Below are 15,117 nucleotides of genomic sequence, written 5' to 3'. Positions count from 1 at the left end.
AGGAATGTACAGGCAGAATCCAGTCATCCACATAAAACGTTTGATAGGCGCATATAAATTCTAAGTAATGGAGGTAAAACTTTCTTTGACGTATTCCCCAGTCCAAAAAAAGTCAAGTTTCATATTATCTCTCTAGATATCTGCTAGAATGTTTATTACTGATTCTGCACTATGTTCAATCATGAGTAGAGATGAATCACCCATTCCTACAGTATTATGTCTGTAGTAATTTTATTAGACTGAAGAAAAATGAATTTTAAAATGTCTAAATTATCATGAGGAACAAATGGATATTCATTGTATTTTAGTCATTAATATCCATAGACATCAGAGAGATGGATTCAGAGAGAATTGCAGACCAATGAGATCCGCAGCCTACTCTTTGCCATTTCCTTTTCTTCCATGAATTACTTTAAATTGGAATGTATATTTTGGAATTTCCCTTGGTATATTCTTATAACACTGGTCCATCTTTTTTTAAAAGTTTAGCTTGTTTTTACACTTATGGTTTTTTTTTTTACATATACACATAAACAATACAAAGAGTGGCATTGACACTAAATGAGTTAGTAAAAGTAGTTGAGGAAAAATGTTCCTTTGACTAAGAAACAAAGCTACTATTTGGTGACCTTAATTTTATGTCTATTCCAGCTGCCTAAGTTTAACATTTAATTCTTAGTATGTTTTGTATGCTACCAGTAATATAAAATACTCAATTCTAGTTGTGGTTCTGTGATATAGACAGTCTCCTCATTTGAATTATAAATCTCCAAGTGCCTTTCTAAGTCTTTTCTTGAACCCTATAAAAACACATCTATAAAAGGGACTCCCCTGATGGTCTAATGGTTAAGACTTCGTGCTTCCACTGCAGGGGCACAGGTTTGATCCCTGGTTGGGGAACTAAGATCCTGCATGCCATGTAATGTGGACAAAAGAGAAAAAAAAATGATGGAAACACATCTATCATCAGTTTTGTCAATAGAAAAGCCTTGTGAATTATCAGAAATCAACTCAGTAACTATCTTTCTGACATGAATTTGATGGAAGCACTGTAAATAAGCAAAATTATATGTTTCTTAATGTCTGGAAGAATTATTACGACTGCTGTTAACCTTTATAAACCATGATATGGCTTTTGGCCCTGTTAAATGCAATAAATGAGAAAGAAATACTAAGAAATGAGGTTCAAAAGAAGACATAAGAGGGTAGAAAGAGCATTCTAGACATCAAATTCTTTTTCTTTTATTGCTAATTTCCATATAGCTAATATAATTTCTTGGTCTAAAATGAGGAAACAATTCTGTTTTTCCAGCTCTTGCAATGATTTGTTTCAGCACTTATATTCAGCACTTATATATACATCTTTTACTTATAGTTCAAGAAACAAGATTTGCAGCTAGGGAGCCTGATTTTGAATTCACACCTGCCCTATTCACATATCAACCTTGGGCCAAGTTAACTGTTAGCTCAGTTTCATTTGTGAAATGGGCATAATGAACTTCATAGGGTGGTTTCAATGATTAAATGAGATAATGCATATAAAGCTCTTAGTACAGTATCTGAAAAGGAATAATGAGCCACTAATTGTTAGACTCAAAAATTGTCAGAATCCAGAGAACAGTATATTGGATTCTGACTTCCTATGTGAAATGGATGATAAATATATAAAATGTTCTGATCCCCTATGGATAGTTATAGGTTTATTTATTATTAGTGCCTCAATGATGACCCATAATACTGTGATGTATATATGTTTTCTTTAAAAGAAGTGACAGAATGTGTTGATCAGGTATGTCCCTTAGAGGATTATTAAGGACAAAATAGACCACCAGGGAATGTATATTCAGAACATAAACTGGTTATATTTCTAAACTACTATTACCAGCATATTGACTTGAAATCTTTAAAAATAGTTACAGCATAATTTTATTCTTATAGAAATTGATAATTGGGAAGAAAAACTAGAAAGTATAACTTTGGCCTAACTGTAAAGCCAACTGAGATATTTGAAATATACCTACTAGGACACAGGTATTGTTAGACCTAAAATCTTGCACTTTTTTCTGTATTTTTATTCACAAGAATTTTTTTCACACTGGCAGTCTACTTGAGTATTACTTGAGGTGACTAGGACATTGCTTTGGAATGAAACAAATGTTAAGTACTTTTTTGAGAATAATTTGAAAGTTAATTTCTATATAAATTTATATGATTTAACTTGAATCTCACTTTTGGTTAGATTGACAGTGGAAATAGTGTTGGAATAGCTTAGCTAAGGGAAATGATTTCATTTTGTAGATTGTAAAATTTCATATAAATTTAAAACTACTTCTTTTGATACTTCTTTTTGACACATCTTTAGATACCTGAAGTCACTTGTTAGTTTAGAAACATAAAAATCAATCATACATAAAACCCAACTTTAAGAATCATGCTTGGCTCATTTTGGATGGGAAAGCCTATGAAGACTTCCACATGCTGTTTTCCCTCACAAGTTTTTCCAGTTTAGTTGGGGACAGACACAAAGATAAAACGTTTTCTCCTACTGTATTCTATAAAACAGATTTGAATTGAGAGAATGGATGTCTCCGTTTTTTGAGCTTTCATTTTGTTTTATATATCACTGGTTGAATTTGTGAGACTTAATTTAAAATGACAACAATCATATTTTGGTAGTTTAGAATATATCTGTATTCAATATAAAAAATTTTTGACAAAGTTTATTTTCATCTTCACTCACTCAGTCATTCAACTTGGGGCCAGTGCCCCAAGAAAAGGTAGAGTAATGAACAAGGCAGATATAGTTCTTCCTCTCATGGAGCTTACAATCAATAGATTATTGAGTATATCCATCTGCTATAAATTTTATTATAGGACACTCTGTGCTTAGTAGTTCTTTAGTTCTTTTTGAGTTTTTTTTCCCTGCTTACTCCTACTGTATTGCATTATTATAAGTATGTTGATTTTATCCTGCTGCCACCTTTTTTAGTGTGCAGTTCCAAAGTAGTGGGAATCATTTGTTCTATACACATACTCTCATTGAAAGCTACATTTTTACAGGCACTTTTGTAATATATACATGGTTTGGTGGATGAATGGATATGTCATTTGACATTATAGGGAATACAGTAAAAACAGCTGCTCTCTAGTACCTTTGAGAGTATGTACAAGTAGAACACTGCTTTCAGTAGTGGCCTAAAAGTATTTTGAATGACATTTATTGACTCTATATATAGTATCTTGAAAGAAATTAAGGTAATAGCATATAACATAAGTTCTATGAATACTTCTATCTACAGTGAAAAATAAGTGGTTCCTTTTGGTTTGGGGAAAGTATATATATAGACTTGATGTTTTAAATTTGTAAGTTACTTCATGCATAAAGTGGAAATTTGAGGTTATTAGACTACTGTTTGAAGAACAGATTGTATATTTGACTTAAGTATTTTAAAAATTAAAGGGAGTATGCAGTGGGCAGTGGGGAATAAAAACTTTTACTGTTTTTCTTTGCCCCAGATGCTGTGCTTAGAGCCTTTTCCATGTGTTGTCTTATGTGCCATATGGCATATAGTGGTTATTAGGATAGCTGGACTTCTCCTTTTTACGGAAGAAAGTACTGAGCTTGTTTTGTTAAGTCATTGATTTACCCAAGGTCTCCCACAAAGCCAGTAAATGCTAGACCTGATATTTGTGTCCTGGTTTGTCTCCAAAGTTCCACATCTTTCCATTTCACCAAGTTTTCATAGTAAATATCCTCCTACTTTATATTGGTAATACAAGAAGCTAATGGATGCAGCATATTTTATTCTAACTTTAGTATTAAAAACCAGATAGAATCATTTTATTGTATAGACAGCTAAGTCTTAAATGTTTTTATGCTTTTACTTATGGCATAAGCATTTCATTTGCTGAAATAAATGGTTCTACACATACTACCTAAATGTAACATAAAATAGGAGTTGAGGCAAGTTGAGTTTATGCACAGGTTCTTATGAGCGTCTTTAAGCAGTTTAGGTTGCCTAGTGTAGCATCCCCTAAGTTTTGCAAAATTGTAACTTCCTTTTCTGCATGTGTAATGCCAGATGCTCGCTGCTGAAGAGTTTTTTCTTTAGTGAATAAGTATCTCTTTTGCATATCACAAAATAAGATAGCCTTGATACATTTTTTTAACTTTATTTAAAAGTTATATTAACAAAGCCACAAAAATATAAAAAACTACATTTAAGATGGAATCTTAAAATTAATACTGTTTTTTATTTTAGCACTTTTTCAGCCATTAACTCCAGGCTCTCGGGAATTTGAAGATGTTTTAAATATTCTCCACTCATCTTACCTTGAACCAACTTCAGTAACAAATTTTAACTACAGACGTGCTTGCTTGATACATAATGAGCTTTTGGAAAAGGAGGTATGTTTTTTTTTTTTAAATTTATTTATTTTTATTATTTATTTTTGGCTGTGTTGGGTCTTCATTGCTGCGTGCGGGCTTTCTCTAGTTTCGGCGAGTGGGGGCTACTCTTCGTTGCTGTATGCGGGCTTCTCATTGCAGTAGTTTCTCTTGTTGCAGAGCATGGGCTCTAGGTGTGCGGGCTTCAGTAGTTACAGCATGCGGGCTCAGTAGTTGTGGCTCGCGGGCTTCAGTAGTTGTGGCATGCGGGCTTAGTAGTTGTGGCTCACGGGCTCTAGAGCACGGGTTCGCTAGTTGTGGCGCACGGACTTAGTTGCTCCACGGCATGTGGGATCTTCCCGGACCAGGGCTCGAACCCGTGTCCCCTGCATTGGCAGGCGGATTCTTAACCACTGCGCCACCAGGGAAGTCCAGGAGGTATGTTTTAAATTGTGCTTTTTGTAAGATTCTTCAGAACCAGTTAATAGCCTGGAATTTGTTTTACTTTCTTCCTTTTCTTTAAAAATGCTAAAGTTCTTAGGAAAGCCAAATTATGGAGGGGAAAAACAAGTTTTTAAATGGCATGTTGTTTTCCGTAAACACTGTTGATATTGCACTACATTTATCTGTTCTGTTAAATTAACGTGTGATTGTGTAAGATAACTTCTTTTACTAACACTGAATCTTAAGCATAGGGATAGCTTATTGTATAATGGCTTAATTGTAAATTCATTACAAGGGTTTTTGCTCTTTCAAGCGTGTTAGTTAAATGGAATCTCTAAGAGCATATTATGTCTAAATTGGAAGGTTAATGAAATAAAATACGTATTTTTTTTTTTTTTTTTTTTTAGGATATGCTTAATTTTTTCCCCAGTTATTGCCTGGTCATTGAGTTATCTTAATATCATTAGTAGAAATTCGTAGTGAAAAAGTGAGAACAAAGGGGAATAGTTGATTGAGCCTGTTAGGTAGTGAATTTAAGTTTCATATACAAATCAGAATCTTTTTTTGAGTTTTGATTTAGGAAAAGCCATAATAATCCTGAGGTAATACAAATGAGATGTTTAGAAATATTTGATGTGTATATTGCTTTCTAATGTACCTGAAATACTATTAATTTTGTACTTTTATAGGTTGGTTAATCTAGTGCTATGAGAATTTAACTTTGAAAGGATCCCTAAAGTGGATGAATGTTACCGGCTCCCAGAGGAAATTAAAACCTTGGTAGTTTGATGTGGTTTCATGATATGATTGGGATTATTTGTTAATTTTATATGAAAATTTAAAGATTCATTAATTATATTATTGAAGATCGGTAATAGCCTGAACATGACATGTAAATCTGTTAGGTATGGGCTCCATGTCTATTTGCTTGTATCTAAAAGTGAAAGCCAGCAGTTTAGGGTGACTTAGAGTTCAGATGTACTTAGATCAAGTCACTCTTTTATCCTGGAAATGGGTATGGAGCATGGCTTATGTACTTGGCACTGAGAATATAATTGTAAAGAAATGAAACAGTTTTCCTTGTCCTAATTGAGTTTATAGTCTAGAAGTTGGTCATTAAACAGATTTATTAAACCACCTATATGCAGTGCACCATGTCAGGTAAAATGAGAGATCCAAAGATAATCAGAAAATGAACTTAAAAATCAATGGGAGGGCTTCCCTGATGGCGCAGTGGTTGAGAGTCCGCCTGCCGATACAGGGTACACGGGTTCGTGCCCCGGTCCGGGAACGTCCCACATGCCGCGTAGCGGCTGCGCCCGTGGGCTAATGGCCGCTGAGCCTGCGCGTCCAGAGCCTGTGCTCCGCAACGGGAGAGGCCACAACAGTGAGAGGCCCGCGTACCGCAAAAAAAAAAAAAATCTATGGGAGAGTTGGAGTGTGGTAAGATTTTAATAGAAATTTAGTTAAAATTGTTTAGCACTAGATGCTTATTTGACTATATTGTAAGGATAAAGATCCAATTATAGTGGGAAAAAATGAAGTGCAGAAATTACAGGGAGAGAAAAGATAATTTCCACTTTCGTAGATACGGATTTTTTTTTGCCATGCCTCGCGGTTTGTGGGATCTTAGTTCCCTGAGCAGGGATCAAATACGGGCCCCCAGCAGTGGAAGCACAGAGTCCTAACCACTGGACCGCCAGGGAATTGCTGATTTGGAATTTCTTAGAAATGAGCTTCCTGAAACTCTTAGCTTGAAAAACATAATCACATACTAAGGAGTCGTTATAGATTTAATTTCATTTAGTTTACAGAAAAGCGAAGAGAACTGAAGTTTGATGGTCGTTTAGATAAAGAACTTTCGGAATCCTATGCATTTCTGATGGTTGATCGGTATCAGGTAAGTGAACCCATTTTATAAAAAACAATTTGAAAGTGCTTCCATTGTAAGTTACCTAAATTTGCAATTAATCAATACTTGATTTTTTTTTAACATCTTTATTGGAGTATAATTGCTTTACAGTGGTGTGTTAGTTTCTGCTTTATAACAAAGGGAATGAGTTATACTATACACTTGATTTTTACAAACTAACAATTTTTTGATGTAGAAATGGAAAAAATGGCTTAGTGCAAGGTATTTCATTGTTTGTAATTTGCTTTTCAAATATGTTCATTTTTTCTTTGATCAAACCTAATTTTCCCCCCTGGAATGTGCTTGATAGTAAATAATTTTTCCTTTATTAAAGTAGATTATCTTCTATATTACTGATTATATGTGCTGGGAACTGTTTTTACTCCTTTGATCAAAGATGTTTAGGTGGAGTTAATTTCTCTTTAAATAGTTTGCCAGTACTAATTCTTTCTAAAAGGGGATGTTTATATATATGAATGGCATGAATTCTAAGTGTATGTCAGACCTGGCATAAACAAAAATAGATTACAACTATGGTTACATTGGAAGTGTAAGCCAGTTTCACATTGATATTTAGTCATAAACTAGCATGTATATGTATAATTTCTGTAACATAAAAAAATATAATTTAGAAGCTTGGATTTTACTTAAAACAAGTTTACAAACTGTCTTTTCACGTTTTTAATGTATTGACTGTAAGATGAAATGTTTTGTTTATTTAGGTTCAGAGCATATGTGAAAAAGGATTACAGGTGGGCCAGTCCAAAATAACAATTCTTGGCAGTCCTTCCATGGGTAATCTTTTTTCATTTACCTATTACTAAGTTGCCCTTTAAAAATATATTATCTAATTTTGCTGTTGTCCTTATAATTAAATTCATGTATGCTTTGTCATGTTCCCAGAAAAAGAGACTAGTTTCAGGTTCTGCAGTGAAAACCAGTTTTATCCTTTGTTTCTGATTTTGCATACTTCCAATTAAACAAGTTATCTTTTTTTTAAATGTCTTAGTCTAGTTCTAGTGATTTGGAAAATTTTCATTTTTCATGTTTTTTCTAGTTTTATTTTTTGCTTTGGTTAAATATCAGCTATCATTACATTTTTTAAAAAGGTGTCATACCTTTTATCTCTTATTATGTTAAATATTTGGACTTTTTATATTTGTGTCCATATTAAAATAAAACTTTAATTTTTCCCTCTTTGCTAGGTGTCTATCTTTCTAGGTATGCTGATTTATTACAAGCTAATCCTTTGGAAGCTGGGGCAGTGGGCGATGTTGTTATTTTTAAAATAATGAAGGTAATTTCAACTTTTACATTTCATATATCAAAGACAGCATTTGACTTGGATTTTAGTCAACCCTGTCTTTAGGGGTTTGATTGAATTAAAAACCAGTGCTTGCTTGTGTTTGGCGTATAGAGATACTTTTGAGAGTGGTTTGCCATCTTTAATCTGAGCTTTCTGAGCTTTAGAGTTTGCTTTCCTTTCCAAAGAAAAGAATGAAGAGAGGGAAATATGTTTATAATGTTATTTAAGCTAGTGAAGTGTTGTGAAGAAAATTTTTATTTCCTGGTATTCAAACAAGCTTTTTTTTTTTGGTTAACTTTTTCTTACTGCTTCGATATTAGTAAAAAGTGTTGGGTATTACTTAATTACCAGGTATTAAAGGAAAAAGCTGTTGTTATAGGTAATCTATATTCAAAGAGTTATTCTATAATATTAATGTTATACAGTCAGTAATTAGGTTTTGGTGGACTTAAAAGGTTTTCTGTATTTTAGGGTAAAATAAAGAGTATATATGACCCCATGGGTGTAAAAAGTTTGGAATCTATATTAAATAAAAGTGCTTTGGACCCAACACCAAAGCATGAATGTCATGTGTCGAAGAATGCCAATAGAATTACATCACTTTTGGCTTATAGAGCTTATGAGCTTACTCAGGTAAGTACCTGGATCCATTTTAGTGTTATGACCTCATATCAGTTTGTCACTAAATCCTTTAAAATGTCTCCCTTTCAGTTCTCCCTGCCACCACACTAGACTCTGGTTTCCACTTACCACTGCTAGACTCTAGTGACTCTCACTGCTGTTTGTTCAGTGTTTCCAAGATAGCTCAGAAACATAACAGTGGCCCCCCCTTAGACTTACAGTGATATTCAGACTCCTTAGCCTAGCTAGCTCTCCCTGCCTGTAGACTGTGACCTCCAGCCTGTTTTTTGTATAATTCCTGCCCTCAACGATCTCATTTCCTCTTGAAGCCTTGGTTTCTCCTGGCCTAGAAAGATCCTGTCTAATAAAATATTGCTCATTCTTTAAGGTAAAGTTAAAGCCCCTTGAATTACCTTAATTCATATCACTTTGTATTATTGATTTGGTAGATATTTTCTATTTTTATTAGTATTTTTCTAAAATGCAAACTTAGAATTCATTCTTTAAGTTTTATTCAGATGTAATTGATTTATAGTAAACTACACATATTTAAAAGTGTAGTATTTGATGAATATCAGTTGTTGTGTTTTTATATGTTGTTTGACTATAATGTTACTCTTTTGAACAAATGTATAAAAAATGTATATATCTGAATGGATTGTATGTGAAAAGTGGTGCTGCTAACCTCCCTGGAAATGTTCTTTTTCTTTTCTTTGATTTTTACTTTATTTACATAAAATAAAGTTTATTCTTGCTCTTTTCTTTTTGAAGAATCTCAGTGGGCAAGACCTGTTGTTGGGGGCTTTTAGCAAAAATTATATTCACCAAAGTCATCTGGGCTGACTCATTTGATTACCTTCTGGACAGTAGTATTAGTAGATATGAAATATAACTATAAAGTAGTTACTGGTTTTTCTAGCAGAACTTGTAAATTGGCTTGATGTTTCCAGAAAAATTCCAGGCATTTTTAGAGCAACAGCCACGTTATTGAAAGTTTCCCAAGAGAATGGACTTTGAAGGACAGTGCTTTGTTTATAAACTAGGGCATTCTTTTTAATGAAAATCCCTAGACTGCAGGTCAGAAAACCCTAATCTAGTGAATGTTATGAATAGGTGAAGGGGAGAGGCAGGTGGATAGGGTATTAGGAAGAGGTTCAGCTGCCTTTGTCACCTGTGTTTGTAATCTCCACCACCTCCGCTTTGTTGCTTTGTCTGCAGTTGGAGTCAAAAAAGTGTTTTTCTTTTGAAATAATGAGCAAAATGCTAGGTTTGCTTGAGATTGTGTTCTTAGTATTTTACTTTTGTATCAAATTGGTTTTTCTGGGCTGACCTGGGAGCTTAGGCTCCATTTGTTTCATTTTCATGAGGGAATTTGTTGCACATTCCCACTGGTCAGTTCTTCAGAAGTAAACTTTTGGAATACCTATTAGTATCCTGGCATCTGGTATATATATAGAAGCAGAATATTTTATATCATACAATGAATATAAAGTACAAATTATTTTAATTAAATTGACAAGCAGTGCTTAAAGATATTTTTCATTAAAGGTACTTAAGTGGTATTGTGTTTCTCAAAAACCAGGCAGGTAATTGTAAGATTTCACTGTCTACTTCTTGCCTTCTTAAGGAAGTTAATTTTGCATTTTCTTTTTTTTAGTATTATTTTTATGAGTACGGCTTTGATGAGCTAAGGCGAAGACCGAGACATGTGTGTCCATACGCAGTTGTGTCTTTTATTTATAAAGATGATATACAGACTCCAAAGTTCGTACCTTCATCAAGGTAAGACTCATGAATTTTAGACGTCATCCAGAATGGTGGTATATCACGTATCCTGCACTTCTGAGTTAGGAGGAACGCTTTGTATTTCTTCTCATTTTTTTTTTTCCTTCTCTTGAAATTAATTAGATTTATGAATGTTCATGATGACTTTTAAGAAGTCAGTTAGACGGACAGATACTTAACTGTGTGGAAATAAAAACTAAAATTTACTTAAACCTCACTGGTTAACCTATTTTTTTCCTGATATTGAAGGTTTGTGTAGCTGCATAAATGCAGTTGGTTTTTTTGGTTTTGTTTTTTTTGGCCATGTCACGTGGCATGCAGGATCTTAGTTCCCTGATCAGGGATCAAACCTGTGCCCCCTGCAGTGGAAGCTTGGGAGTCCTAACCACTGGACCACCAGGGAATGCCCAAATGCAGTTTTGTTTGATTTTGTTTTTTGTTTTTGGCTGTGCTGTGAAGCGGGTGGGATCATAGCTCCCAGACCAGGGATCGAACCTGGACCCTTGGCAGTGAAAGCACAGAGTCCTAACTGCTGGACTGCCAGGGAATTCCCCCAAATGCAGTTTTTAAAAGTGAAATTTTGTGTATTAGCTCTCCTGGAAATGGGGAGCTTCTGCAAATCCTCAGCCCCATCTCAAACCAGTTAAATCAAGTAGTTATGAAGGAGCCGAGGCTGTGGTAGTTTTTACACGCTTCCAGGTGATTCTGATGGTCAGTCAGAGTTAATTATGAGTTAATTGATGATTTCTTACAAGCTCTACTATAAGGTGACCAGGTACAAATCAGTTTCTTCCCCCCCCCCCACCATGGGGATGATTCCAGAAAATGTTTTGGCAAAATTGAGTAAGTAAATTTACAGAGATGTAGGTGAAACAGTTAAGTATCTACTTATTTTTACTTTGAGTTCCCAGATTTGAAGTCATGCATGATATCTATTAATTTAGAAATACTGCAGTTTTAAAAAGCCACATTTCATGAAATGAACATTTTTGAGGTCAGCCTTTTTTTTGTGTGTGTGTGTGTGTGTCCCCTGCATTGGCAGGTGGACTCTCAACCACTGTGCCACCAGGGAAGCCCTTTGGGGTCAACCTTTTAATCAGTTTTCAGATCAGATTGTCTTGTCTTCATTTAAGTTGTTTGAGATGCAGCACTTTTTTTTGGTCAGTGAATAGCCCTGGAAACCATCCACAGCCACAAGTACTGATCTGCGTAATATCCTGACAGTTGTGTTTTTCTTTCATTCTTTTTTTTTTTTTGGTGGCTCTATATTTGTGATCTCCATGATACATTTACTATAGTGCCTTTCAATAGTGATTTTTAAAAGACACCCAGCACTTAATTATAAGGTTATACCCCTAGGAATAATGACTGTCTGTTAATTTTCTTTGCCTCTTTGATTTGATCTGTTGACCCTCCATATCATTTAAAATGAACATCCTTGTTGTACCTTGAATGCTGCCATGAATGCTCCTGCCTCTGCATTTGCTATTCCTCCTCATTCCTCAATTAGCTGCATAGTTTACATTGTCAGTGAGATCTTCCATGATTTTTTTTTGAAACCTATGTACCCTTAGTTTCTTTCTTCCTTTTTTTCCATAGCACTTAAAACGATCATCATCTGGTAAACTATATACTTACTTTTTGATTGTTGTCTGTCTTCCTTATGAGACTAAGCTCTATGAAGGCAGGGATTTTGTTCATCCCTGTAATTCTGTTACCCAGAACTGTGCCTAGTAAATAATAGAAGCTTAGTAAATATTTAAGTATGATTGAGGCTATTTCCTCACATCTCATCACCAAAATAAAGTAGTTGACAGAGACTTTAAAGGACTATATTCTCTCCTGATGGATATTTTTGGGAAAAACAGCTCCCTTAAATTTGGGAAAATACGGTAATTTGAGCCAAGTAAGTGATTCTGATTTCTCTGAGTAGACTTGGATTTATTAAATGTTGTAATAAGTAATTTGTTCTTCATACTGGGAGGGAAGGATTTAATTCTCTTGTACAGTATCCCATTAAAAAATAGCATTTCTATCAGTGCCCTGAATGTTAACTTTCATGTTGTTAGAAATCAGTAATATTTCTCTTTTCTTTTTAAAAATTTGTTTGTAGATCTAACAGCTTTAATGCAGATAGAAACACAGGTAAGATTCTTATATTTCTTTCTTTTAGTTTTATAAATCGAAAGAATAAGTATGTAGAGTAACAAAATTAATAAGTACTTTGTTTTATTTTTATAATGAATGAGAATCTGCAAAGTATGAAAAAGCTCGAGGCCATGTTATGATGTAGCATCAACATTTGGTCATCCAAACATAAGGTCTCCTTTGAGAATCTGCTGGTACTGTGAATAGACCAAAGAATTTTAGCACTTTGTTGATAAAGGTAAAAAATAGAACAAGTTTCACAACTCAGCCTTTTAAAAGTATTAACTTCATCAGAGGTGTAGAATTTAGAAGAGAGAGAAGATTAAAAGCAATATTGGCACTTTCTATCTTCAAGTTTCTCTGCAGTGAGAAGAGTGCAAGTGGAAGCTGTAAGACATTGTGAGGGATTCATGTAGTTAACTGGATTTAGTATAGTCTCCTTTGGGGGTAATAGGAGGGCAGTACTGTATTGTCTTTGCTCCTCAGCTTTCTGATATGAGGACATTTAGGCAAATAAATTTGTTATTCTTTTCATCTGGAATAATTTTGTAGGGGAAAAGACACCTGAAACAAAAATCCTAGTATTTGAATTCCCTGTAAATAGAAATGTCAAGGTTTCTTTTGGTGGTTCTACTTAAACTGTGTTTCTGGATGTTTTTCCCCTTAGTTCTAGTAAATATTTGCTTCTGGGCTGCCAAGAGGCTGAGTTGTGTCATTATTCTTTTTATTTAGATAAATTTAACTACACGTTGTGGAAAGGACAGCTTTTAAATAAAGGAAAGCTTTTGTGTTATATTTCTCTGAGGTCAGCCACTCGTGCTTTTTTGCCTATCAAGCTGTAAGTATGTTATATTACAAGAAAATAGCAGTTAGTAGTTGCTAATTATTCAGTTCTTACTTACACTTAAAATTCCTTTTTCTTACTTACATTTAAATTTTACTTTGATCCATAAGAACTTACATATAAACAGTGGTTTGTTTTAAAAAAGATTGGTTTGATAACTTTGGAAAATTAGTTGGCAGAATGAGCCCCCTGCTTTTCTGTTTTGATTTGCAGATGGGCTATATAGTTATACACATTTATGGCATAAGATTTTTTTTAGTGATTTTAAATATTAAAAGTATTTTTCAGAGTTTTGTCCTAATTAGATATATTTTTCATTTAGCAATTTGAACATGATAGACTTAAAAGTTATCAGTTCTTTGTTGGAAACAGCTTGATGTGGTGAGTTAAGTTAAAATTTATATGCTGTTTTCAGTCCTGTGCAACATATGTTGGAATAGAAAGGTTTAAAATGATCTTTTGCTACCACCACAGTAAACATTATGGGTCCCCATACATGGTTGAAGATTAATTTAACTGTTCATATTTGAATTGCATTTAATAAAATGGCAACTTTTTATCTTTTGTGGTTAGTAAAATTGGTATAAATAAGGGTTAGCTTCTGGCTTAAAGATGGAAGGTTGGTAATATTGCTGGACAATCTAGCTACCTGTACATATATCTGAACTGCCCAAATCAAATATCAAGTATGATATTCATAAATATGCTCTTCTGTATTCCATCAGGATACTGTGTGTGTGTGTGTGTGTGTGTGTGTGTGTGTGTGTGTGTGAGAGAGAGAGAGAGAGAGAGAGAGAGAGAGAGAGAGAGAGAAGGAGCGAGAGAGAGAGAACATTGCTAGAGTTAAAAATACAGGTAAGGCAAATACGCCTTTTCAATTTTCTTTCAGTCCTGAGAAGTTAGATGTTGAAACAGTTATGAGTATTGATCATCTGAAACAGAAAATCCCTCCAGCGCTGTTTTATAAGGAAACTTACTTAGGTCCATATGAAGGTAAAGCAATTTAATTTTACTAAAATATATAAGAAGCAGACTTGATTTGAATATTTACTATGTATTTTTTCCTATGTCAGTTTTGAAGAATGGAATGTATTGCAGCCTCTATGAAGTTGTAGAAAAGACAAGAATTGGAAGTAACATGGAAAGTTTGCTGCAAAAACTAGAGAAAGAAAAACTTGTGAGTGAAAGGTTTTAAAATGTTCTTCATTCTCCCTTAGAAATATGCATATTAATAAGAGATTATGTTAATATTTCGGTTTATTTCATTTGTGCCTCTGAAAATACCGTAAGGTCTCTGTTTTTGTTGCTGCCATTTGGTTAATGTAATTTGGTGGCTTTTGGTACTTTTCTTTTTAGCCACGACACTAGATCCTCTATAGACCAGTCTTTCCCATGAGGTATCTTTATTATATTTTGTGACTGTGATATTCAACAAATATTTATTAATTATCACCTTTTTATGCAGGGTATATAGTTTGGTAAAGAATGAGGCAAGAGGGCTTCCCTGGTGGCACAGTGGTTGAGAGTCCGCCTGCCGATGCGGGGGACACGGGTTCGTGCCCCGGTCCGGGAAGATCCCGCATGCTGTGGAGCGGCTGTACCTGTGAGCCATGGCCTCTGGGCCTGTGCGTCCGGAGCCTGTGCTCCACAACGGAAGAGGTCACGGCAGT

At 34.4% G+C, this 15,117-nt stretch overlaps 1 protein-coding gene across 3 annotated transcripts in view; it reads left to right on the top strand.

Moving 5' to 3' along the window:
• The window catches only part of TASOR (transcription activation suppressor), a 50,227-nt gene that overhangs the window by 3,882 nt on the left and 31,228 nt on the right, over positions 1-15,117 (top strand). For all 3 annotated transcript variants that reach the window (XM_007451759.1, XM_007451760.1, XM_007451758.1), the window contains exons 2-11: positions 4,263-4,408; positions 6,639-6,731; positions 7,466-7,538; positions 7,949-8,040; positions 8,521-8,682; positions 10,328-10,452; positions 12,569-12,600; positions 13,336-13,441; positions 14,337-14,440; positions 14,521-14,624. In XM_007451759.1, coding sequence (XP_007451821.1) covers positions 4,263-4,408; positions 6,639-6,731; positions 7,466-7,538; positions 7,949-8,040; positions 8,521-8,682; positions 10,328-10,452; positions 12,569-12,600; positions 13,336-13,441; positions 14,337-14,440; positions 14,521-14,624 — 1,037 coding nt within the window. The remainder of the gene's footprint in view (positions 1-4,262; positions 4,409-6,638; positions 6,732-7,465; positions 7,539-7,948; positions 8,041-8,520; positions 8,683-10,327; positions 10,453-12,568; positions 12,601-13,335; positions 13,442-14,336; positions 14,441-14,520; positions 14,625-15,117) is intronic.

Source organism: Lipotes vexillifer, unplaced genomic scaffold (assembly GCF_000442215.2).
Source record: "Lipotes vexillifer unplaced genomic scaffold, Lipotes_vexillifer_v1.1 scaffold521, whole genome shotgun sequence".
In the NCBI taxonomy this organism is placed as follows: Eukaryota; Metazoa; Chordata; class Mammalia; order Artiodactyla; family Lipotidae; genus Lipotes; species Lipotes vexillifer.
The sequence above is the reverse complement of the archived record's forward strand: the minus strand, read 5'-3'. Positions and strand labels throughout refer to the sequence as shown.